The 27,848-nt window shown below is 42.5% G+C and overlaps 1 protein-coding gene across 14 annotated transcripts in view; it reads right to left on the bottom strand.

The window, feature by feature from the left end:
• LOC147032731 (carboxypeptidase M-like) overlaps positions 1–27,848 on the bottom strand; it is a 174,473-nt gene that overhangs the window by 128,655 nt on the left and 17,970 nt on the right. For 13 of the 14 annotated variants that reach the window (XM_085870578.1, XM_085870579.1, XM_085870580.1 and 10 more), the window contains exons 2-4: positions 23,651–23,861; positions 17,087–17,184; positions 5,249–5,421 (exon numbers count right to left, since the gene is read on the bottom strand). In XM_085870578.1, coding sequence (XP_085726704.1) covers positions 5,249–5,421; positions 17,087–17,184; positions 23,651–23,861 — 482 coding nt within the window. Of the gene's footprint in view, positions 1–5,248; positions 5,422–8,805; positions 10,243–17,086; positions 17,185–23,650; positions 23,862–27,848 lie in introns of those variants that run through there. The other variant, XM_085870576.1, reaches the window with a different exon arrangement.

The following is a 27,848-nucleotide window of genomic DNA, read 5'->3' on the forward strand; positions in this document are numbered from 1 at the left end:
GAGTTATCAATCCAGAACCCACATTTCAAGTATTCAAAGTAAAACCAACTTACAAAGTCTCTTAAGGATAACTCATTTACTGATTTTTCAAAATTTGTGAGTCTCCAAGGTAGGCCCCATATTTAGAACCATCTTGGCAGAACCCTTTTCCTGAGTCTCCAAGGTAGTTATTTAAACCATCAAGGCAGAACTCATTTACTGATTTTTTTAAAATTTGTGAGTCTCCAAGGTAGGCCCCATATTTAGAACCATCTTGGCAGAACCCTTTTCCTGAGTCTCCAAGGTAGTTATTTAAACCATCAAGGCAGAACTCATTTACTGATTTTTTTAAATTTGTGAGTCTCCAAGGTAGGCCCCATATTTAGAACCATCTTGGCAGAACCCTTTTCCTGAGTCTCCAAGGTAGTTATTTAAACCATCAAGGCAGAACTCATTTACTGATTTTTTCAAAATTTGTGAGTCTCCAAGGTAAAACTTGTATTCTGGCTCATCAAGGTATAACTTGTTCAGTGGGTATTGTCTTGATAACTCACAATGAGTACTATTGCTGTAAAACTCTTTTTCAGGATTTTGCTGGTCTCCAAGGTATAACTCTTTGGTTGGGTCATCAAGACGAACTCGTTCTGTGGGTCTTGGTCGCTCATAAGGTCTTCAACCAAGCCAACAATTTCGCCCCAAGTTGTAGCAAAAGCAGTATTTTCATTTCGTATTTCAGACACAATTTCCTGTGAGAGAAAATAATAATGTATTAATTAAGTTATTTAATTATTAAATGAGTATGCTTCAATCAAAGTTTAAAAATAGGAAAATAAAAAATCTTACCTCAATAGATAAGAGGTTTGAATCCAGTTCATCAACTTGAAGGTTTAGTTCCATAGAAGACAGAGAGTTCCAAGGAACACCAAAGTCATCCCACTCAAGGTCTTCAACCAAGCCAACAATTTCCCCCAAGTTGTAGCAAAAGCAGTATTTTCAGATACAATTTCCTGTGAGAGAAAATAATAATGTATTAATTAAGTTATTTAATTATTAAATGAGTATGCTTCAATCAAAGTTTGAAAATAGGAAAATAAAAAATCTTACCTCAATAGATAAGAGGTTTGAATCCAGTTCATCAACTTGAAGGTTTAGTTCCATAGAAGACAGAGAGTTTGAGACAAGCACACAGAACACCATTGCCAGCAAGAACAAATGTTTAAAATGGAGCCTGGGTTTGAAGCTTTTATAGAGAAAGACTGGTGGGTGTGGTTTCCTTTGGAAATTCCCTGGGCAAGCCTAGGCAAGCCTTCATTGGGAAATTTTTCAAAACCATAACATCCTGTAATTTTCTAGTGATTTCTTTGTGAGTCAGAGATGAACTGGAAATGATGTAAGAGTGGGCGGGGCTTAGCAAAAGTAGGCGGAGCTTAGGAAAAGTGGGCGTGGCTTAGAAAAAATACCTTATGAAAAGTGGGCGGAGCTTAGCAAAAGTGGGCGGGGCTTAGGAAAAGTGGGCGTGGCTTAGAAAAAATACCTTATGAAAAGTGGGCGGAGCTTAGCAAAAGTGGGCGGAGCTTAGGAAAAGTGGGTGTGGCATAGAAAAATTACCTTATGAAAAGTGGGCGGGGCTTAACAAAAGTGGGCGGGGCTTAAAGAAAAGTGGGCGGGGCTTAACAAAAAATAACCTGTGGCTCAGGAGGTGGTCAAACAAGAGCATTAAGAGAAGTTTATCATTTCGTAATGGCACAAATGGGGTATCTTAAAAAATATAAAGATTCAAATGTTTTGTTTGTCAATATTTTAGATGGGGATTATTGTGCAAAGAAAATTAAACTATTGAAGGAATTTGAGAATGAACAAATCTTTATAGGTTCAATGAGTGAGCTGTTCAACCCCCAGGTGTTCAATTCAATGAGGTTCAACCTCCAGGTTAAAAGGGGAGACAAATAAATATACCTTGGGATAAAAAGGGGATTTATTTTTAGGGAAAAAAAATATAAATCGCTGAAAATCCCCCATTCATTTACATGGGGAAAAGTGAGCCAGAATCAGTATTCTTACCCTACTCACCTGCATTTATTCACCCCCTTATTCTCCCAAATGTGGAATCATGTCACTGTGTCCATTGTCTCGTCCTCCTCACCACAGTCTTTCAAATGCCCTGCGCAATGTTCGACTTGGAAAAGACTTGGAAAAATGAGGGATGTGGAGAAGAATGAGGGTTAGGGAAGAACAAGATAGATACAGCTGCAAACTCTCAGGAAGGAAAAACTAGAAACGTGAAACCGTTGGGCTTGGGGATCAGGGTTAGTGGGGTAGAAAAGATCATGGTTATGGATGGGGAATGATCTGAGATGGTGAGGAATAGCTGTCTTGAAGATCTGGAGGTAAGAATGAGATTGAAGAGAATGTGGAAGTTGATTCCACAGGTGGTGGAAAAAGTGGAGTGAATGAATGGAGGTGAGAAGTGATTCTGGATTTTGTGAGTTTCACCAGAAGGTGGATTCTGGCAGAATGTGTGCACCATGCAGAAACCTTGGAGGGACAAAGCAGGAGAAGAGCAGAGGGTGCAAGACAAGAAAGGAGGTGGTAGAAGACAAAGAGACCACCGACCTGCGTGGGATGTGGAAATAATAGGCCCATAGACTCAGCTTTATCACAGGAGCTTCCAACGATCTTGAAGGCCTTGGTGTCCATGGCATCAAGCTGAGCAAGGTGTGCAGCAGGGGTGCCAGCCCAGATGGGAGGAGCCTGTATTTGAATATGGACCTTCCCAAATATAATTACCTCTGCTAGTGAAGGTGGATGGAGGTTATGTTTTCACCCCTGTCTGTCTGTTAGTCTATTTGGCTGATTCTCTGTGAGCAGGGATATCTGAAGAAGTTGTGAATGTATCCGGACAAAAATTGGGTGGACAGGTTCGGTGTTTGACGAGGACAAATTGATTAGATTTTGGTGAAGATCAGGATCCGGGTCCAGATATGAGAATGACTTAATTTATAAGTGATTCTTCACCATTGAGCGATGGGGCCAAAAATGATATGTAGCAGGATATTTCAAATTTTATGGACGGGTTTTGACAAAGCTTGGTGGATGAGTTGGTTAACTGACAAGGACAAACCGAATGGATTTTGGTTCAGGTACGCATCAAGATCCGGCCTATCAGTGCGATACAAAACGTGAACTGTTCAGCCTGGTGGAGGCATGCATTCTACAGAGTGCCATTCTAGTTTAATATCGATCTTCCTAAATGCAACTAGCTTTTTGCAAACATGGTATTAGATCTGTTGCGCAAGCCTGGATATTTTCCGAGTAGTAGTACATGTTTAAGTCATGCTTTATCTAGTGTATTCAGTGAGAGAATAATGTGCTCAATGAAACAACTGACAGTATAAACGATGTATTAGAAAATGCATGTATAGTTACTGTTCCTCTTCAATACAATAGTTCTGTTAACAGGAACATGACAAGTAATAGAGAAAGTGTCACACTGACATTAGGGCAGTCGAGTGCACGTCCCTGCAATGGCAGTTGCAAATGCAAAGCAATAATCTTATGCAGGTTAAGGGATAAGTAATATCAACCAGAACTCCACTTTCTTTGCACTCCATGATCCAATTGCATCATTTTGTACCAAAATCACTCCGAGTCTAAAAATGGAATTGCCATAATGAATGCCTCACTATCTTGTCTGGTCAGCATCTCAATATTCTGTTAAGTTTCAATCCTGCTCTGCTCCTTAAAGCAAGTAATCATACTGACAGAGAAAGCCAATACATGGTCTGAAATAAAAAAAACAGCTCAGCTTCCTACATAGTGCTTCATCAACTTCCCTGAGTCAACTAGATACTGTTCAGGCCAGAGCATGAAAAACTATCAAAACACAGTGCCAAAGTCCAATAAAGATGAGACAAATGAAATTCCGTAATATTTTTGATTTTTTTTTTTTCATCCAAGGGTCTTGGTTCATGTAGATAAAGGGCAGCAGGTTCACAAACTATTGAGGGGTAAGGGGAGATGGACTCAGGAGAAAAGGTGGAAAAACACAAAAACAAGTACGAATGTCCTGGAAAGTAACAGAATGGGAAAGAATCAGCGTATTTAGAAGGGATCAGGCATGTCATGCTGGCACATGCTCCCATACCTGACCTGACCTGATCAGGCATGTGCATGTGTATGCGTATGGGGTAGTGATGAGCATCACATTGGAAAGACTGAAGTGAGAAGAACAAGACAACAAACGTAGGAAGACAATTCAACAATTGAAAGGATAATAGGGTGAATGAATACAGGTGAGCAACCAGCCTTGACTTTGGGAGTGAGAGCAAGTGAAGGTTTCTTGAGGGACACTTTTGACCTGGGGTGGCTTGAGGAAGGCGGAGGTAGGAGAGGGTGGAATGAGCAAGGCCAACTGTAAGCTTGTACAAGATAGAGAAAACAACCAACTTTCCAACAGTAGAAGAGTGACAGTTCTCAGGATCTGCTTCCTCTCTTGAGATTCCAGAGTTCCAGGGACTGATCTCTTGCAGTGACTGTCCAGGGAGGTACATTGGATAGTTTCACTGGTTATCCTTGTGGAGAGGTGGTGTGAGCGTGTGACTTGGTGGCGTTGAACATAATCAGCTTATCTTGTCCAGATTTGATGAAAGCTGTTTGGCAGCAGCCAAGTCACAAGTGTGATGTATCATTATGCACAGAATAGTATTGGCAAAATGGTAAAGTTGGTTTTCAAGAGAAGGTTGTCAAAAGAGTTCTGAGAAAGAATGGTTGGAGCCTTGGCACTCTTTCAGTGAATCTTCCATCAAAAGATTCCTAACCATCTTCACAGACTTGGGCATGAGGACTTTGTCAAGGACACCTGGAGAATAACCTGAATGACAATAGCACTAATTTCTGATGCATCCGCAGTCCCTCCATATCTGAGCTGACAGCAAAAGTACACATTTATCCTAAAAGTTAACAAAATCTAAAAGTTGGCTTACCTCCAGAGCTCAATGGCCTTTTAAATGACAGATTCAACAGGACAGTGAAACAGATGCTAAGCAATAATGAGCCAAGCTGCCTATTGACATGTTTATGATATTGAGTGCAGTGACTGAACAAAACAAAAAAAAGAAAAAAAAGGCAGAATTGGAAAAATTGGAATAATAAAACAAATCATGAGCAGATAAACAAATCATAATGAAAAGAGATGATCGCAAATGGCACACATAGGAGAGATAAAGCAAATTATTTTCAGTCTCACACCAGTTGAATCTTCAATGCCTACCTGCCATTCACACCATTGCAGTCAGGAGAATAAGCTTTGGAAAAACCATCAGGATTCATGCTTGGGAGCAGGTGAAGTCGCATGCTATCAATCAGTTGAGTGAGCTCCTCATTCTGACCATACCCCTCGAGTAGGTACTCAATGAAATGGAGTACCACCTCTCTACCGACAGCCTGTAGTCAAGGATAAAATGTCAAGTGATTGTCCCACCATGGCAACATGTATGTTTGTGCTTTTATAGTATCTCCTTACAGCATCCTGGTTGTGCTCAGATGAATTTGCAATACCTCTGAATTACTCAATATTAGTATTATCAACATAATATGTTTTTAAAATTATTATTAACTCGAAAATACCACCCAGCGCTTTGATGACGGGAATAGAAAGAGGGGGGTGGGGGGGAGAGAGATGGGTGGGGGGGGAGAGAGAGAGAGGGAGGAATGGGGGAGAGAGAGGGAGAGGGGAGAGTGAGGAGGTGGAGGGGGAAAGAGGACAGAGGGGAGCGAGGAGGGAGGGAAAGTGAGGGGTGGCCAAAGGGAAAGCAGCATGAGGTGAGAGGAAGGAAAGGCATATGTGTGGTGGAGCGTTAATTACAATTCATACTGTCTCATCAAAATGCTTCTGCATAGAATAACAGTGAAGATGGAAACAAATAATGTCTGAAATACATTTTCTACCGGTCATACTATAAAGACCGCCCAGAGACAAACACCACCCAGGCACATCCGGAGACAAAGCCCGCCGGACATGTCAGGAGCCAAGCCTTCCGGAGACAAACACCGCTCGGACATGTCCAGAGACAAACTCCCATCAGGGCATAAACACCGCCCGGACACGTCCGGAGATAAATACCGCCCAGACACATCCGGAAATAAAACATGACACATCCAGAGACAAATGCCACTCAGACACATCCGGAGACAAACAAACACAGCCCAAACACAAACTCTGCCTGGAGACAAAAAAAACATCTGGAATAAGGCCAAATAAAAAAAATACCAGTTGATCATCCCCACCTGCTTCCTTTTGAAGCCACCTCCATTTTATTACCTGTTATTTTGTGAAACATCACAAGGAAGGAAAAAAATTAAAAAAATTAAAATCGCATCCGTGACCGAAAGAAGCTGTGCAGTGAAACTGCTGCACCACTTATCAAGTATCCATGTGGGGGAGTGATGGTTACTTCCCCAACAGGCTAAACAATTAACCCCAAACTAAACAATAACACAAAAAACTAAAAAACACAAGAAAAGCTAAACAACAACAAACTAGAAACGACCAAAACACGGTGAAGTAGAGAGGTTCTTCTTGTTCATTTTTACAGACTGATGGAAGGAACGACATCCGGTATATTGAAGCGGTTTGCACCACTTAAAAATCCATGTCTTCGCGTACGATTCTTGGACCATTCTTTGAATCCATCATTTTCCCCATGTCGATGCTGAGTTTTTATAACTTCAACTGAGCTACTGAGTTGGACGAGGGAGGGCTGATGAGTCCACATCCCACATATGTAAATCTGTGTATTAAATATATATCTGTAGATCTTTATAGAAAGATGGCTTAGCCAATCATTTCAATAACAGCAAAGTGTGTAGATTTTTGTGTTTCATCACACATTTATTACATTTCTGTTTAGAACTGTGGATTGTATTTTAATAGGCCTAGTGAGTGCGTATGTGAGGTGTCAGGTATATGACCCACGTCATATTTGTTTGAAGACAGGAGAATGGAATATCTGGTACATGACTCGTGTTTTTTTAGGGGGGGGAGGGGATAAAAAAATGGCATGTCGGTAAATGATCTGTCGGTTACTTAAAGCCGGCGGCCATTTTGAAAATAAATAAATAACAAATAACAAATAAAATGTAATTACCGGTGTGATTACTGACGACAGAATGTACTGCATACAACCCCAAAAACCTCGAGTTGCTTTCATCCTTGTTTTGGGGGAATTTCAATGAACAAATTATATCAAAACAACCTTGCATTATAGACGTTTCAAGGAGATGTGCAAAAACATTAATCTTTATAAACAGCTGTGTGTGATGGTTGGAAAAAAAAAATTGGCTCGGTGATTAACAAAACACGTTAATATGACAAATGGCTCAGAAATCGGGTGTTATCTATATTATAAATCAGAAGTATCTGTCCGTCTGTCTGACCCCAAACTACTCCCTCAGTTTTGAGGCTAGCCCCGCCAAGCCTTCAATGCATCAAATTTTAAACAATGCTTTATAATGAGAATATGGACAAAACAAATTAATAATTTGGTCAAAAGGTCAAAGGTCAGCATCACATAAAATCATCAATTTTCATCCAATTGACCTGAAAATTTCTTTACCATTTGAGCTTTTGTCACGAAATTTTCAACCAAGCTTTATTATGAGAATATGGTGAAGACAAATGAAGAATTTTGTCAAAAGGTCAAGAGGTCAGAGGTACCATTTAACATATGGAAGAAGTAGTCCGAAAATAAAGCAGACGTGCTTTGCATTTTCAGATGCTTTCTAGTTTTTTTCTTGTGCTCTGAATTAAACTCGTATACATCTCCTAAAGTTTCATTTTTACTCTTAGTTCTCTTCTTATTTGCGATTCAAAAGGTCTTGCAGCAACAAACCTCCAAAATGCTGAAGTTCAAGTGTTCAAATACTTTTGGCAAACATTCTTCTGATCTCAAAAGGAAAGGAAAAAGAAAATAAAACCTTAATCCTTACAGAATATAGGTCTCACCCAGGTGAGCTGCCCCATAGAGGTTGAGAACATAGTTGTGACATTGGGGTACAACCAATCCTTTAATGGAGGTAGTGTTTTGCTGTTAGGGTGTTTGCTACAGAGCCAAGTAGTGAGGCATGCTTGTCACATAATATGAAGTGATCGTGCCCTTTGTGATATAAACGTGGAGGTAGACATGATATGACATCAACATATACTGAACGGTTTTAGGGAGGGAGCCGATACGTGACTTTTGAAATGATGTATGAATGATAAACGAGGCCTTTTGCACATGCACTGTGTGTGCGTTTTCAATAATTCTGTTCTGCTTGATGGACACTTTAAACCTGCCATTGCCAACAGAAAATCTGTAATTTATATAGTCTTTTAAACATCATTTTCAGTATTTGGATGAAAGAGTGGCAATTTCAGAATGTTTAACCAGAATTGTTGTGTTCCTAAATGCAAATCAAACTCATGGAAATATAGGAATACGAGAAATATCTGTGGATGAGAGGGGTCGAGTTCCTACCCTTTCCTGGCAATACACTTATAGGGCAGCGACAGTGGATATAACACACACACACACACACACACACACACACACACACACACACACACACACACACACACACACACACACACACACACACACACACACACACACACACACACACACTTATGGTTCCATAACTCCTACTCCCACTCCTCCTTTCAAACATTATTAATTGTAAATATCATTTTAAACTTATCCCGTGCATTGACAAGCCCCCAATATGACTTTCCTATCAGTGTTAAGAAGTAATCAAGCCAGACACTGTGTCTCACTCTGGGAAGTCTACCTTGATGTGGGTAATGATGGCATCGTCTCTCCAATAGCAGATGTCCATGAAATAAATCACCAAGCATGCCATGTTCACAATCGGTAATCCCGCAAGGTTCAAAGTCCACTCACTGGCAGCGATGGTCGAAGGTTAGAACATTTGGATAGAACATGCATGAACGTTCGGGCCTTGCGTCAGTCCACATCCTCGGGAGTTTTCAGTACGGGAAGCTGCAAGCAATCAGCTTTTTGGGCAAGTTCAGAAAGTTATCCAACTCTTTTGATGTGTAGTGGCACACCGCTTTTTCACTGGTATGTTTCGAAATATTTTTGGCTTCTTTTAGAAGCTTTGTGAGCCATTTTAGGTAACAATCCTGATCTTGCACACACGATATGCTTTATGTTGTCCCGAACACCACCGTTTCCTTGGGTTTCTGCACATGTGCACTGAGCATTCTGAGATGGATTATGTCATTTCAAAAGTCACATGTTTGAAATGGTGGTATTACAATAACAGTCATTGTGGATTTCAAAATGGCAGCCATCCACAATCAATAGACCTAACGTTTTCACTATTCAGGCTTATATGAGGTTGAATAGTGTGGCTATACCCAGAATTTTATCTGAGAACACTTTTTGCCTGAGGTTACTGTAGCAGCTCCAGACATTGCATATTTAACAAAATTGTTCCTCTCGCAGGATGTCTCCGATTCTTCTGTTTCTTCTCTCTTGCATCGACAGACACCCCACACCTCTCCCAGTGTTGGTGTCGCTGTCTATTTCAAGAACTCCATTCCTCACTGTCCATTGTCCAATCTAACCCCTCATAAAAAAGGGTTTTTTACTGACAATGTAATACAGTATTTCATGAAATTATCTTGTAAGAACATTAAGAAACAAGAAGGGCACCTAGTAGAGCACATACCTCCACCAGGGTGATTCGTTTATGTTTTGTATCCCAGTAATAGGCCAGATCTGGATTGGGACCTGGATTTTTCTTGTCACCTCACTGACTCATCCACCAAGTATTGTTATAATCCCTCCATAACTTTTTGAGATTATTTGTTAACCAACAAACAAGCAAGAAAGTTGGCTTCAGAGGTACCATGGTTCTATAAACCATAGAACAGAATAGGAGCCTCCATTCCTACCCTGTTTGGAATCCGGTGTGGGCACGAGCGACTTGCTCATGACCTTAACTTACAATACAAGCTCTCCTGTTGCTCCTCGACTCCACCCCCTTGTCTAATCCACTGTCCACTATCTTGTCAAAGCCCATATCTCTCTGGCTATTTGTGATGAAGAAACCTCAACACCACAAATATAGTTGTTCACACATGCCAACAGTCAGGAGCTGCAATCTGCTCTATTACAAAAGGATTGTGCTGTCATTTTGAAGGCATATGATATTGATTCCACCTGGGAATACTTTCACAAATCTATCTATCTCTATATCTCTCTCTCTCTCTCTCTCTCCACGTCTCTCTCTCTCTCCACCTCTCTCTCTCTCTCTCTCCACCTCTCTCTCTCTCTCCACCTCTCTCTCTCTCTCTCTCTCTCTCTCTCTCTCTCTCTCTCTCTCTCTCTCTCTCTCTCTCTCTCTCTCTCTCTCTCTCTCTCTCTCTCTCTCTCTCTCTCTCTCTCTCTCTCTCTCTCTCTCTCTCTCTCTCTCTCTCTCTCTCTCTCTCTCTCTCTCTCTCTCTCTCTCTCTCTCTCTCTCTCTCTCTCTCTCTCTCTCTCTCTCTCTCTCTCTCTCTCTCTCTCTCTCTCTCTCTCTCTCTCTCTCTCTCTCTCTCTCTCTCTCTCTCTCTCTCTCTCTCTCTCTCTCTCTCTCTCTCTCTCTCTCTCTCTCTCTCTCTCTCTCTCTCTCTCTCTCTCTCTCTCTCTCTCTCTCTCTCTCTCTCTCTCTCTCTCTCTCTCTCTCTCTCTCTCTCTCTCTCTCTCTCTCTCTCTCTCTCTCTCTCTCTCTCTCTCTCTCTCTCTCTCTCTCTCTCTCTCTCTCTCTCTCTCTCTCTCTCTCTCTCTCTCTCTCTCTCTCTCTCTCTCTCTCTCTCTCTCTCTCTCTCTCTCTCTCTCTCTCTCTCTCTCTCTCTCTCTCTCTCTCTCTCTCTCTCTCTCTCTCTCTCTCTCTCTCTCTCTCTCTCTCTCTCTCTCTCTCTCTCTCTCTCTCTCTCTCTCTCCTCCACGTATCTCTCTCTCTCTCTCTCTCTCTCTCTCTCTCTCTCTCTCTCTCTCTCTCTCTCTCTCTCTCTCTCTCTCTCTCTCTCTCTCTCTCTCTCTCTCTCTCTCTCTCTCTCTCTCTCTCTCTCTCTCTCTCTCTCTCTCTCTCTCTCTCTCTCTCTCTCTCTTCCACGTCTCTCTCTCTCTCTCTCTCTCTCTCTCTCTCTCCACGTCTCTCTCTCTCTCTCTCTCTCTCTCTCTCTCTCTCTCTCTCTCTCTCTCTCTCTCTCTCTCTCTCTCTCTCTCTCTCTCTCTCTCTCTCTCTCTCTCTCTCTCTCTCTCTCTCTCTCTCTCTCTCTCTCTCTCTCTCTCTCTCTCTCTCTCTCTCTCTCTCTCTCTCTCCCCTCCACGTCTCTCTCTCTCTCTCTCTCTCTCTCACTGTTTTATCTCATTCAATCTGAAGCTGTCATATCCAGCCTCTCCTGGGCTGGCAATATTGCAAAGTTGGTCTCCAAAGCCAGCTGCAGGCTCGAAATCCTCCATTATTCCAAATTATTCCTTGATAAATCATAATTATTCACAGCCGACAAGCCCTTTGCCCAAAGCTCAATGAAATACTGCTCTCCCCTATTGGCTAGTGCTGCAGCATCCCATCTGCCTCTGCTGGAATCTGTTGAATGAAAAAGCACTCAATACAGTATTATTGACATATTCCACAATGAGGCAGAAGTGCAAGCAGAGGCGTCATGAGCTTCCAAAAAGATTCGGAGCCCAGGCCCCTCCTCGAACTTCAGATCCCCCACTCCAAATAAAACAATTAGCACGGTGGCACATGGAGAAAAATAGGTTAATCATTACGCTTCTTCCATTACATAAAGGATGTTGCAGATGTTAAAATTAAAGGACGTTTTGAATTTTCAATAAGATTTATTTCAACCTTTGTGAATTCAAACGATTAATAAAGTACAAAAACAAAAAAAAGTGTAGGTGTACGACATCGACTTGATTCTGTAAAAGAACAGACTTGCATTGTATAGGTACTATAAAACATTTCAAATATATTGAACACATCTTTTACTTATTAATCAACAACTCTCAGCTCGCACGGTTTTAGAAGTTGCACTGTATTTGTAAACAGTCTACCTTTATATATTTTTGCAAAGTGTCAGTGGATACAGTCTGTTGTGAATCTTTGCAAAGTGATCAATTATGACATCCTCCGACACATATCATTCCTGCTTGTAATGAGCCTTCATCATGCATCTGACTCTGAGTTGAAAGTCTGATTTCAAATCCCTAGAGTGGAATATCATAGCCAAGGGGTTAAAATAGATTTGGGGGACAGCAAAACACATTTGGGGTACGTGCCCCATGGGCCGCTGCCCAGCAATGCATCTGAGCGTAAAGCCTATTTATTGGTCAGTAGCCAATGTTTATTCACCGCCTCTCCTTCTGGCTAACTCCCTCTACTCTCTTCGCTCTCTGACCCTCCCAAATTCTTCCAGTAATCCCATTCAGGTTCAACTCCCAAAATCCAGGCTGTTTTGTTCTTTTTTCACTGTTTTGTTCTTGCACACCTCCACTGTTTGTTCTTCTTTTTTCACATTTGTGGAACCCCTTTCTTGAGACTTACAATCTTACTCATCCCCACAATCCCATGTTATGTCTCATCCCTACCTGTAATCTTTTGTACTGCCATTAGCTCTACCTATCCCAACCCTCTTACTCCTATCACCCATGTCCTATTGTGATGGATTTGGAAACCTTGTGCACACAAGCAGCCAGAGTCCCCGTAGCTTAGTTATTTCGATAAGTATGTGTTTATAGTTAGAATCCTTCCTTTGTCTCATGGGAATTATGTGTGTGCGCTACGAGCTATTTTTTTAGCTAGGTTTTTCCTCAACAACAACAACTACTACTACATCCACTGCAACAATGCCACCGTCCCGCACTCGACCAGTCGCCATTGTCCACGTGTTTTTGGGCTGCAGGCGTGGGCGGAGCCTCCAACGCCTCAGATCGAGGCTCCGTCCCAAGGAAGGGCATGGACCGTTTACTCCAGCCAATGAGTGAAGGGCGAGCATGACACACATGCCCCAGCCAATCGGGAGGTGACCACGAGTCATCCAACAACCCCTCGTCCAATCAGGAGACGAGTGGGAGGAGAAGAGACCCTCTCACCTCAGAAGGGTAGAGTGGTTGTCTGAACCAGTGTTAGGCAGACAAGGGTGTGTTCTGCAGGATCGTGGCGATTGCGTTCTGCAGGATCGTGGCGATTGCGGTCTGTGGTCTTGGTGGTGAGTGTGGCTTGGTTCGGGTCGTGGGTTTGAGTCCCACCAGTGGTTCGGGTCGGTGTGACCGCACGAGGTGGGACAGGTACCCGGCTAGGCTCTGGTCCCCCAGCTCACCTTTCTCTCCTGGGCTGAGGACCGACTAAAGACCCACGGGTCCATTTCTTGTGGGTGTGTGTGTGTGTGTGTGTGTGTCCGTGGGCCCCGTCTGTAAGTAGAGTTGTTAAGTGCTTTTTCTTTGCTCATTGTATACTGAACAAAAATATAAACGCACCAACCTAAATATCTAAGTCAAGATTGCCATTATGGGAAAATGGTCAAACCGATGATATGTTTGAGCAATGGTTCCTTTGTTTTGCTCAAGACAGATGTTCCCATTGAAATTGACCACTCTGAGTGTGTGGACTCACACGTTGAGTAATCCTTCCCATGAGCACCATGGGGCTTGACAGAGTGATGGTCAGTGAGCGTGACCAGGACACAAACACTCCCTATAGCTTGCCCTATAAAAGGCCTCCCCAAAATGTGGACTGGTGCCAAATGTCAACATGCCACAGATGTCACAAATCTTGAGGGAGCACGCCATTGGCATGCTGAATGCTGGGACGTCAGTACGGGCCGTTGCAGCACACTTCAATGTCCACCACTCCACCATTAGCCGCCTGAGAACGCGCCTCAGAGAGACTGGAAGCACCGTGAACCGCCCACATGCCCGGCGACCACGTGTGACCACCGCCGGTCAGGATCGTCACATGAGGCTGCAACATCTCTGGGATCGACTCCGACCGGCCACGAGGACTGCCGATGAGACTGTCGGGCTGCATAACAGGCGCATTTCAGCCCAGACGGTGCGTAACCGCTTGAGGGAGGCCAACCTCCGAGCCCGCTGACCACACCGGGGACTCGACCTCACTGCAGTCCGGCGTCAGACCCGACTGAACTGGGCCAATGTTCACTTGCGCTGGACCTTCGCACGATGGAGGAGAGTGCTGTTCACCGATGAGTCGCGGTTCCAGCTGTATCGGGCTGATGGCGGACTACGCGTCTGGCGTCGGGCTGGGGAGCGCAACACTGACGCCAATGTCCTTCGTCGGGTGTCACACGGTGGTGCCAGTGTTATGGTGTGGGCAGGCATATGCCATGGAGAGCGCACTCGGCTTCATTTCATTGAAGGCAACTTGAACGGGCAGCGGTACAGGGACGAGATACTCAGACCCATCGTCGTGCCGTTTGTGCGCCTTCACCATGTGACGTTTCAGCACGACAATGCTCGCCCCCATGTTGCCAGGATCTGCATGGACTTCCTCGGTGAGGAGGACATTGATGTCCTCGACTGACCTCCATATTCTCCCGACATGTCGCCCTTCAAGCACCTTTGGGACGTTCTTGATCGACGCGTACGACAACGTTACGCAGTCCCAGAGAACGTCCGCCAGCTCCGTGTGGTTCTCCAGGAGGAATGGGAAAACATCCCTCAGGCCACCATCGATAATCTGGTGATGTCCATGCGCCGGAGATGCACCGCTCTGCGCGACGCCAACGGTGGACACACCCGCTACTGACTGTGTGAACTCTGACAGTGACACCTTGGTTGTGTCGGTTGTTGTAGCACAAAGACTGTCGCCAGAATTCTCAAGGAACTCTTTGAAATTTAATGCTCAATTGTCATGGATTCTACAACCAAATTGTTGTGAAGATTTAGTATTAATGAGTTCGAGGTAAAATAGTAACAATCGCTTGGTGCGTTTATATTTTTGCGCTTGGTGCGTTTATATTTTTGTTCAGTATACATTGCCTGCCTTTTATTCATGATAACTCTGTTCTGTGTGCTCCCCTCCCTTATTATTATTGTAAAATAAACCCCCCGTGTTAAATGTACCAGCTCGTTTTCTGTGCTTTCCTCGATTGGCCTAGCATGGTGCGGGTTTGAGAATTAGTGAGGCCGTTTGGGCCGGTAAATTGTTCATTTGGTCCGGCGCGGCTTTGGTAACTTCCGTTCGGTGACACCGGATCCGAGTCGGTGATAGCGACTCGATTCGGACAAAGTTGGCCGAGGATGTGGTTTCCCCGGTAGTTGGACGACGTGGGTATTTAGGTAAATTGAAATTAGGCAATTAACCCTACCCCACGCCGTCAAAATATTGGCGACCACAGTCCGCTAAGGGACCTGTGACCTCTCGGAGTTGTCCGAGAGTCACGACCTAAATTCCGGGTGTTCGGTGGGAGACGACTCCACTGCTCCACCTTGTTGTCGTTTATCGCCGCCGAACCCCGGCCCACAACACTATTTCCTGTTTGTTCATTCCCATGATTGTTGAATCCCAATGTGGCCCCACTGCCACACTTTAAGTTTACTGCCTCTTTACCTTTTATCACCTCACTTTTTCAGAAGCCTCGATCTAATATATTTTTTTAAGGTGGAGCTTTAGAACAATTCTTCAAGAGATGCACACACATACACCTCCCTTCCTCCCTGTTTCCCTCCTCTCAAGCTTCTACCCAAACAAAGTTCCTCTCCCTTCCCTCCATGTCCCAATAGTTATGAGCCAATGCAAAAGGAGACTGATGGTAGTCATCAAGCAAATCAGAAAATGTGAATGTCACATGGATCGAGGGAGTTGACCATCGACGTCAAAGAGTGTGAAATAAAAATCACAACCATTCACTAAACGGTTAAACAAAAAGAAACCAGCATTTTGATTTGTCATAATATCCGCATCAACAAGCAAACAGATTGCAATGACAAACATAAAATCGTTTTGAGAAATATGGCAAACATCGTGCAACAACAAATCACTGAGGCTGTATTCTCTGCTCAATGACATGTTTCAGTGTACTGTATAAGAATGGTAAGCTAATAAAATTTGATAGCATTTAGATATATTTTTCGTGTTAATGAAAGGTCACTAGCATTTCAACGTATTACCCGGCGCAAGTTAAGCGGAAACCGGGGTTGAGCAATTGATGTCCGTCCGTCCGTCTGTCCGTCCACAAATGTCAGTTTATCATCGAGGAATGAATTATTTAAATTGAATGTTATATTTTGAACACAAATCGGAACATGAATCAGAAAACAAACCTGCCGCTTTACAGTACTTTGGCTCTGAATTTGTCCTGATCACACATGCGCAGAGAGGAGTGAGATAATATTTTTTTTATTACTCTGTCTACCTGCCTGGCAAACAAACAAAATTCTAATTCATTCCAAACAGGAAACTTAGTGTTTTCAGGACGTCATAAAGGACACAAACAACAGTCATGAAGAACTAACGTAATGTGTTTGTTAGGGTAGTGCAATCGACACTGCATAAGATGGCGGGAAAATGTGGAATTGATTTGTTTTTAGACTTTTACAATCTTTATTTTATTTAAATTTAATTATATACTTGAACACTGCAGAACACAAATTGCCTTCATAACACTTCCAAGGACCTCCAGTTTTGCAGTACTTTGACATGTTCAATAGGGTGGTCTCAGGGTGGTGTATAAAACTGCTTCAATAGTGCTAAACTTCTGGATTTTTTTAATATTCTGTAACATCATTATTTTATTTAAATTGAAGTATATACTGGAATAATGGGTGGGGTATCATGGTCTTTGAACTCTCTAGTTTTGTCTTTGTCAGCATGAAGTGATGGTAAAAAAAAAAAAAATATATATATATATATATATATATATATATATATATATATATATATATATATTCTAAATACCGTACTCATAAATAATTTAATTTTTTGTTTTTTTACTATATGTCCACATGAAAACAACTTCACTCTGATATGGAGGATTGAATGAAGCAAAACAGACAAGTGTTTTCAAAACAAAGCATCACAATACCATACTCGCCTCATTTCCATGAATGTTGGCCACATATTTCACCTCCGGGATACCGATGGTGTGATTCCAAGGATTCTTACCAATCACCAGCACCCAGAGCTCGACATCTTCAGCAGAAAAAAATGGGGAAAAATGAATGGGAAATCGATTCAGGTCAAATGAGTCGAAACCGAAAACCATGTGCAGTGGCCCGCAAAAGTATTCACCCCCGCCCCCCCCTTCCAAATTTTTTCACATTTTGATGCCACCTGAGCTTATTTCATTCATGATGCTTTCAAATCAAACTTAATATATAGAGTCTTCACAAACTACTTCAAAGTGATAAGACTTTAAAAATATAGATTTAATAAGTGCAGAATTATTATTCAACAGTGAGAGGATCAGGAGCCACAGTCTGAGAGTAAACAAGAGGAGAGTTAAGAAGGTAGTAAGGTATGGGTGTTTTACTCAGAGTAGTTAATGCATGGAATGGTCTCACTGGAAAGGTAGTGGCAGCAGAAACAGCAGATAAGTTTAAATTAGAATTAGATAGGTACCTGGAAGTTATGGAGATCGAGGGGGTATGGGGATGTTGATTGGACTTTTAGGTAGTTTGAGCATTGATGGGTGATTGTGTGCACGTGTACGGAGTGCTGTTGGCGGGGGTCTTGTCAAGGGGTGTTGTGTGGTTGATGTATGTTTCTCACCGAAGAATACCCTTCGTCGACTACCACCCCCCTTCTGGAATGAAAAAAATGACAAAAAAAAACAAAAAAAAAAAAAACATTTTGCATTGGTTGGGTGGTCTGGTGTTGATGTGGCACAGGCACGATGGGCCAAATGGCTTCCTCCTGCATCTAAATTCCTTGTTTATTCCTTGTGTTTAATGTGAATAAGTGAGATGAACAGAGAAAATCTGATGATTCTCATTTGCATAAATATTCAACCCCTTTGCCTAATTAACCCTAAATCACTTCAGAAGCAAATTATTCCTGATATGTAACTTCCTTCAACTCTAAGTGTTTAGTTTGATCTCATCGGTTATGAATAAAAAAGTTCATTTGGAGAAATTATTTTTACATAATTGGTAATTTATCTGTGGCATTATTAGTGGAGGTGAACACTTTTGTAGGCCACTGTACTATTGTAGCTTAATAAGCATCATCTGGGTTATGAACCATCACGACAAATCAATATGTCATGTTGACTGAATTCAGAATAAAACTCTTGCTTTACATGTTTATAAGCTTGGTTTTTTTAAATCAAGTCCTGGCTTGAACGCAAAGCTTTATGGCTGAGGTGGCTGGCTTAAGATCTTAGGGTATTGAGATTGAGCTCCTGTTGTTCCGTTGAAATGACACCGGGTGGGTTGACTCGGCCTGCCATCCTTTTCATGTTGGCAAAATGAGTACCAGCTTATTAGGGTAATAAGCCCTATGAGTATCCTGTGTTGGAGCGGAGACCCACCCAGGATTGTACTCCTTAGCCAAATGAAACTGCCTCAGCAGCCCGATGTGCCTCACGGCATGAAAGGAATGGTTATTATTGTATATTTACATGTTTATTGTTCCTGAGGTGAACTACCTGACTGGAATGCAACGGAAACTTCATTAATTTTGTTATCATGACCTCATTTCCTTTTCCTGTTATTGTGCTTGATGCCTGTGCTTCTTCTTCCTCTTCTTCTTCTTCTTCTTCTTCTTCTTCTTCTTCTCATTTTCTCTTTCAGGATAGCATATGTTCCAAAAACAACCTAAACAAACTTTACAACATTCACTTTGTGAAGACAAAGTCTTGGATATGGAATGAACAGTCATCTGAAGCTAAGTCTACTCTCTCTCTCTCTCTTAGTCGTTTCAAATTGGGGGAGTACAGATATATATATATATATATATATATATATATATATATATATATATATTGTTGTGGGCTGGGGGTTAGGTGAGAAGACCACCGGGGGGGGGGGGAAGCTATCCAGAAGCCAGTCTGGTTCCCACCAGACTCCCCGGAATCGCAGGCAGTCGCACACGGATAACTCCGTGACGCGGCGGGTCGCTAACTGACCGTGAACGCAAATAACTCAACCACGTGACTTAGGGTCCTCCATCTAGTTTATCCAGTTACCTAAAAAATTATTCATGTGATCTAATTACCGGTGGACACGCCCTCGCTATGCCTTGTCCAAACTGGAACACTTTACCGGATCAGATGCAGCCAAGCAACACTGCCAAGGACGTATTGGTTAAAAGAACGGATCGTTGGGAATAAAGTCCTGGCTCGGCCAGGATACGGAACATGCTGGATCAATGAAAGAAAAGATAAAAACGAGCTGGGAACATTTCGACAAAAGGATTTATTACAAGCAGGCAAGGAAAGAGATGTGGCACAGTGAATAGTTTTTATTGTTGTGTGAAAGTGGAGATCGCAGGAAATGTGAGGTGCGACAATAAAACAAACAACTTACAAACAGACACAGAACAGACTTATCCCAATATAATTATTCTGCAATCATAACTAAAGTGAGGACAGGCGCCATGCCACACACACACACACACACACACACACACACACACACACACACACACACACACACACACACACACACACACACACACACACACACACACACCCTGATGAAGCAGAGTTAAAGAGAAGAAAAAGGAGAGGAGATAAGGCTAACGGTCTCTCAATACTTTGCACGATTGACCGACCGCACCACCCAGTACGTTGTTGAGGGATGCTCCACTGGGCGATACCACTCTGACAGCTGGCACGTCATCTCCTGCTTTGTGGAACTTTGTGCAGCGAAGCGTCGTTCCAGAGAATGGTGTGCGACCGTCAGGCAAAAAGGAGGGACTTTGGGTGGAGCTAGCAGCGAGTGGTCGGAGTGGCAGACAGGATCAGGCAGGTGGGTGGAGCCAGCGACGAGGCTTTGAAGAAGGGTGGCATCATCAGGCGAATGCAAAGATGGATTCCATGCCAGATAGAGCAGGACGAGCAGACAGGAACGATGAGCAGGAACAATGAGCAGGAAAGCAGACAGGAACTGCAGACGGCCTCGCGACCCGTCCTTTATAGACTCTGAGGTGCAGGGCAGGGCATCACCCTGAAGCGATGTGTTGTCACTCAAATCTGGCTCTCTCATTGGGCCCCGGTCATCACATGGCCCGGCTGCCATGACCGGAAGCGGCCTCACTGTATATCCAGCTAGCCATAGCTGAGTTGCGGACTCGTCTCGCTCTGAACACCGTGATACGAATCACCCTGCACTGAACTCCCGGGATGTGCCACGGCGACCGGCCGAGGGTCGCGTCAGTCCTGCATGCCCGCCTGGGCACCCCCAGTGACCTGTCGTTAGCGCTGGTCAATGTGCTTGCTTTATCCGTACGCCATGCGGCCCCAGCCATGCAAGCCGTACAGCATGCCTCTGCTTGGTCGCAGTTGTATTGAAGCGGAGGTGCGGGAGGATGTCTGCCGTCCACGGGAGACATCCGTGGCCATTGTGGTGAGTGAAGACCGACGGTAAGACGTTATTGTAAACCCATGCACAGACCCGCATGAGGAGATGCGCTATGCATGCCCCGCACAGTGCACGCGGATCCGCCATCATACATGCGGTTATTTATTCCAAGCTGTGCCCGTGTCTACAATCATGCTTGCGGTTATTTATTCCAAGCTGCACCCGTGTCTGCTCTGATCTGTGTCAGGAATTGAAGGATAAGATTGGATATAATCATTAGATGGGGATTTGGGTTGAAAAGAGGATAGATATAATTATCAAACTCAGAAATGGGTTAAAAACAACACACCGCATGCGTTCCGTACGGCGGGGGCGAGGTTGTTTGGTTCAACTGTCGGCCTCCGACACCGCCTCCTCGCAGCGGCACCATCGTATTGTTGATGCTTCTGGTTTCCTGAACAGTGGGTGGGGGGGGGGGCTATCGCTGTGCTGCACGTGTTTCGTGCTGTCTCGTGGTAGTGGTGGTCTGCTTTTCGATTCCTCTGGGCACGGCATGGGCTGTCGATGTGTGCTGACTTTTGCGAAGACGCATTCGTATGTGAAGGGCGTGGCCGCGGGTTTTACAGGCGGCCCTTACTCAGATTTATCTCAGGAATATAGAAAATGAGTAGGAATGAAGTTGGAGATATAATCAGACCTAACTATGAGATTCACACAACACACTTGTCCCTTTTGTCCCATTAGATAAGAAGGAAGGGTCCAACTGTATGCATATTAATGAAATAACTGTCTGGGGAGCACTGCATGATTGATGCCATTGCTTTGGAGGGATGTGATTCCCAGAACCGCAAATATATATATATATATATATATATATATATATATATATATATATATATATATATATATATATATATATATATATATATATTGTTGTGAGCACACACACAATCTCTGCAAGCTGGACTTCACAAGATTTTTCTCTCTGGACGTATGGAGACAGACATCATGGGAGGGATGCAAATAATGATTGTTGAAGACATGGAGGAATGGTGCCATTGGTATGGAAGGAGGGTTGGTTGATGGACCAAGAATATAGGAGTGAGAAGGTTTGGAAATTAATTCTTGTGAGGAATAAAACAGAAGAGGAATAGATCCTGATGAAGAATAAGAACACATGGAGTTTTCAGGTGGAGAAATAAGGAAAGTGAATCATTTTAAAATGTATTTAAAAGCTTTTTCAGGAAGAAGTGTTTTATGGAATTATTTTCTCAGTTTGTAGCCTTAAAACCTGAATGTGACTCCATCGTCACTGTTTGTCGGCAACTAATCTGGAATGGCAGAGACAATAAGAGTTATTCGAATCCCACTCTTTGTTATCCTGAAATCAAAATGCATTTTCGTGATGTTTTGTGTTTTGACGGAGACCTTGTTTCAATTTTTGAATAAACAAAAGAATGTATGGGAGTAACCAGGAAGGAATCGTTGTGAAGAAGAAAATGTGTCAGAGCAGCAACAATTAAGCGTAATGGAAGGAATGATGTAAAATAGTGAGAAGCTTTATCAAGAAACAGAAAGTGCACGTGATATTGAGGAGTGGTGATTGGTGAGCTAAAAGGAGTGGACTAAAAAAAAAGTCATACATTGCAAGCTCGGGGTTATATCGTCATGTCCACACCGGTTAAGACCGACCTGGATGGAGAGCCGAAGAGTTTCCCTTTGAGGCGAACATGTGATCCTTGGAGATTATAGTGCATGCGGGATGGGAGGCGACGAAGCGCGCACCAGATGCGTTCACCCAGATGAAAATCAATGGTTTATACTCGAACCCACAACGAATAGACAGACACAAGCAATCTAAATAAATCAGGGTTTAATGAACATAAATCAAGAATTCATAAGTGGAATAAATCGAAGCGTAATCTAATAAAATGCGAGGTAATTTACAGCCTAAAGTCGAGGAGGTTCTACACACAGTTACAAAAACGGACAAGGTGAAAAGATAAAAAAAGAAAAATTTAGCGTTTAGCTCCAGCGCGCGAACAAATTCGGCTCAGCATGAACAACAAAATCGTGCAGCCTTCTTCACTATTTCAAGGGGAAGCGAGCGAGCTGGATCCGTTTGCCTCCAATCGCATACCTCACACAACTCCCTTCTCCCTCAAAGCTTCTAACCTCACGCTCATTCATCATCCATCCCAGGGGTGTCGTTTGCTTGATGTCATTCCTGGAGGTGAGGCCTTCGCCTGTTTGGAACGTTCGGCTCGGTTGTTGTTATTTTAAGGACGTGATTCCTTTTTATCGCCAGTCTTGTAAATGCAAAAACATAGGAAAAGGTCACGCTACATGGGGCAATCACATACTGGGAGAAATTCGCCTTAATCCCTCTCTAATTAACACAGCAGTACCCCTATGCAGTGACATGTAACAACTAAAGCTGACAGTTTCCCGACTTAAGTTGCATCAAAATATCTCCTACCCGTCCACGGACTATGCTACCCTATACAATCCTACCTTTGCTATGAAATTCCTCCATCTACACCACAAACATAACAATATATTGATTGTGTCTGCACAGTCGGGTGCTTAATCAGGAAAAAAGAAGCAAAAAGAAAATGGTTGGAAGGGAAAAGGAGGGACGTGGAGTGTGGGAGAAATGGCGATAAAAGTGATCTGGTGGAACAAGTGCACGTAAATACTCATTTTCTACTACATACATTATTAAAGCCACTTCTGCATTGTAAAATTGTCTGCAATCATTTGTGGACCCGTATTGTTGCAATTTTGGACAAACATTTTGGACACCTTGGTTTTGGCTTCAACTAACATGACATTTGCTGATGGAGTGTACAGATCACTGTCCTGATACTCGTCAATCAGTATATGAACACATTTGAAGGTATGTGTATCATACAATCCTCAAAATGCAAGCCTCAAAACTTTTGTTACTTAATTTTTTGGTGACCAATATATGCAAGACTGCTTTTTGAACATCAGAATGACGAGCACATTTAAACTTTTAACTTTGAAATGTGTACCTAAAATGAAATGGTGACATATTTCGTTAGTCACAGAGCCTTAACTGTTAAACAGACATTCAATTTCAAGCTGGTTCAGTGGAAAAATGAGCACACCTCCTGTGGAACGGCCAATGCTGTACAAATGCGTGATGGTTGGGTGCATCACGTGCATGCGCTTCAAGAAGTGTTCGAGCAGTACAGCATCATGGTAGCCAAAATCCAGCACAGCGCTTACTGCAAGCAGAGTGAAAGGAAGACCGAATGCTTGCAGGAGCCTCCAGGTAACCATGACTGTTGTTTGGAAGTGGCACACCCTGTCGGTATGCTGTCAAAAAATTAGAGGATATGAAGAACCTTTGCGGTCCATATACATACTGCACAATGCACAAATAAAATGATGGGATTTCCATGAAACTGATTCTTGAGACAACTTATATTGCCAGAAATATAATCCTGAAATCAGCAAAATCTTCTCTCAACCACATCTTATCTCTATATCGATGAGTTTCTCGAAGGTTAAACATGATGAGTCTGAAAATATTACTGTCCAAAGGAACATTACCCTCCTACCTTCCAGCAGGATCTTTTTAATTCTCATCAAGACATGAATCTCATTCATAGGACCGAAAATGTTCTCTAAGAGACACTGATCACTTCAACTGCACTTCACCCAACATCAAATATTCTATAAAGTGCACTCTCTGCAACATTAGCGTGAAATGTCAAAGATGTGGCAACCATTTCCGTGAACACTGGCTCGATAGATGAACCAACAGCACCTGTTAACCTTCCCTGGCATTCTGTTATTGATTATATGACAGTCTTTGGAATCTTCACAATGGTGGCACAAGGATCCAAATCTCTCTCCAACATAGCACAACGGACACCCAAATCTCTCTCTACCATGGCTTTACAGACACGCAAATCTCTCTCTACCATGGCTTCACAGACACCCAAATCCCCCTCCAACATAGCACCACAGACACCCAAATCTCTCTCGACCATGGCATGACACACCCAAATCTCTCTCCACCACGGCACTTCAGACACCCAATTATCTCTCTCCACCATGGCACTACAAAAACCGAAAAATGCAAGGAACATAAATCATCAATTTCAAACTCGGTCGACTTCCAATGAATGTAATGAGTAAGCATTTCCCTTTCCTTTAAAGATAAATTCCTTTATTATTTGCTTCATCCATATCTCTCTCTATCTCTCTATCTGTTGTTCTTCTTTCAGCTGCTCCCGTTAGGAGTCGCCACAGCGGATCATCCGTTATGATCCCGCATACTGATTTGGCACAGGTTTAACGCCGGATGCCCTTCCTGACGCAACCCTGGTCGCCTCTTACGACACAGGGATAAGGATTGGGTTTCCCCACACCCTCTCATAGCACGGCCTAGCGCAGAGTCCCGTCCTCAAGCGATCCTCCAACCCAAGCCTCCGAGTAGCCGGATTACAGGCGCATGCCACTACGCCCGGTTCTCTCTATCTCTAATCTTTCCTATCCTTTCTTATCTTCCTTTCTCCTTAATCCTAATTTTACATATTTTTTTACCTCCCCCACCGAAGGTGAAGGAGGTTATGTTTTCACCGCTCTCTGTCTGTTTGTTACTTGCAAAATCGAAGATTTTTCAAGCATATTGGTCATTTGATTTTGTTATTCTGGCTGTCTGTTTATCGCCTACATGTCACAATTCGAAACCAATCGTCATGAAACTTTACCAAGTTGTTGAGGTCGTCTCAACTGAGAAGCCTATCGATATTGAGGTCAAAGGTCAAAGGTCATCTTGAGGTCAAATTTCTAAAACCGTCATTTTTTTTTACAATTGACTTGAAAGTTCAACAGGATTTGCATATTGCGTTACTGAATTGGGAAACCAACAATTTGAGGTCAAAAGGTCAAAGGTCAACTCAAGGTCAAACTTCTAAAATCATCGATTTTTTTTATCTGAAAAATCGTCAATTTTCATTCCATTGACTTGAGAATTAAACATCAATGACATAGTCCAATACAGAATTGAGAAACCAACTATTTTTAAGATCAAAAGGACAAAGGTCAACTCAAGGACAAATATCTAAAATCATCAATTTTCAAATGAAAAATCGTCAATTTACATCCTATTAACTTGAAAGTTGAACAGGATTTGCATAGTCCATCAATGAATTGGGAAAGCAACGATTTTTGAGGTCAAAGGTCAATGTTATAAAATCTTGAATTTCAATCTGAAAAATAATCAAGTTTCATCCGATTGACCTGAGCTTTGATTAAGATTGTCAATTTTAATCTTAATGAAATGGACAATTTGATGTATCCATGGCATGATGGCAACCTTTGGAGAGGGGGGTGGATTTTGCAAGTATCATGCTCTGCATGATGTCTTTTTCTTGTTTGTCTGTGTGCAGGATATCTCAAAAAGTTGTCGACGGATTCAGACAAAACTTGATCGACAGGTTGGGTGTGTGACAAGGACGAATTGATTCAATTTTGGTGAAGATCCGAATCCGGATCCGGATACGAGGATTATTTAATTTTTCAAGTGATTCTTCACCATTCAGAGATGAGGCTAAAAACGTTTTATGGCATGATATTTCAAAACCTTATTGGGATCGATATGTTCCACTGGATCAGGCATTGTGTGGCGGAGGTATGCGCTCTACCGAGCACCCTTCTAGTTTTTAATGCTTTTCCTTCCATATTTTTTTACTTCTCCTTTCTCCTTTTTCTTTATTTTTCTTTTTATTTATTATTTTTCAGTTTATTCCCGATTTTTCTTTTCTTCCTTTAATTATTATTATTTATTTTTCAAAAAAATTCCCTTCAGTACAATTCCCTTGTGCAACTGACCCTTAATCCCCGATCCAATTCTACCAACTTTGATTTATATCTGCCTTCTCTCTTTCACCTGTGAACACAAACATCTCCATCCTTCTTTTGCATAGAGTCAAGGCTCATGGAGGAACAACGCAAAATGAACCAGGACATAACAGAACGAAAAGAACAGCAGAAATAGAAGGTGGTGGGAACAAACAAACAGTAGGGTTTAAGGATAAAATAGATGGAGACTTGGAAAAGTAAGGGACATGATGAAGAATGAAAGCAAGGGAGAGGACACATGGGATGAACGATGAAGATGATATAGCCACAAACTCTCAATCAAGAAATGGAAGAAAACGTTATAAACCCAGAAAGACGTGTGATTTGGGAGAGTTAATGGGGGAAGAAAGGATCATGGTTGTCGATGGAGGATGACTGTCTTGAAACAACTGGCTTGAAGCCCTGGATTGAAGAGACTGAGGAAGTTGGTTCCACAGTTGGGAAGAAAAAGAGGAACAATTGAGTGGAGGTGACCATTGAATCTGCATTTTGGGAATTACAGCACAATGTGGTTACTTGCAGACCACGTTTGCCCTGCATAAACCTGGGAGGGAGTGGGTAGGGGCAAAGGGTGCAAGATCAGAACGTAGGTGGTAGAAGACAAAGACACCACCAACCTGTCAGTGATTTGAAAGTTAAAGACCCAAAGATTCAGCTTTATGATTAGAGATTCCAAATTATTATGAGAACCTTGGTTTCCATGGCGTCAACATGAGCAAGGTGTGAGGAAGAGAGGGGAAACAGCCCAGAGGGGAGAGCAGTTCTCTATCGAACAGCAGATGAAAGCCTTGGATGTAGATAAATATTCAGTTGTACCAAAGAAAGACTTTGCATGATGGAGGATGGCCAGTGGGGGACAGGCTTTGGAGGCCATCTTAGATATGTGGTTTGCCCCTGAAAGGTAGTGACTAATAGTGAGGCTCAAAAGTTTGAGTGACTGAAACTCTTCAATAGGATTGTTAAGGAAGTAAATGAGAGGGTTCACCAGACAGTCGTTCCAGAGAGACAGAGTGAGAGTGTGAGCTCATTGAAGGACTCAAACCTGAAATGTCACTTCGTTCATATTCTTGGATATATATATATATATATATATATATATATATATATATATATATATATATATATATATATATATATATATATATATATATATATATATTTTTTTTTTAAATTGCTCTACCATGCATAAGTCTTTGTAGCGAAGTGAAAGATAATATTAAATGATCTCTGACCCCATCCCTCAACGCCCAGTCACACCTTGACGTTTCAGCCAGCAATGGCAATGTATGAAAATGTATGTAAAACGCTGGATAACGTTGAACTTTTGATGTTTTTTTTTTTAAGATTCGGACGTATTCATAACGACTTGGTCTTATGCATAACGTATTAGTAACGGACACAGAATGTTTCGTTGTGTTATAGATAACTTAT

Source organism: Eptatretus burgeri, chromosome 2 (genome assembly GCF_056783735.1).
Source record: "Eptatretus burgeri isolate ZD-2024b chromosome 2, Ebu_testis_v1, whole genome shotgun sequence".
Taxonomy (NCBI): domain Eukaryota; kingdom Metazoa; phylum Chordata; class Myxini; order Myxiniformes; family Myxinidae; genus Eptatretus; species Eptatretus burgeri.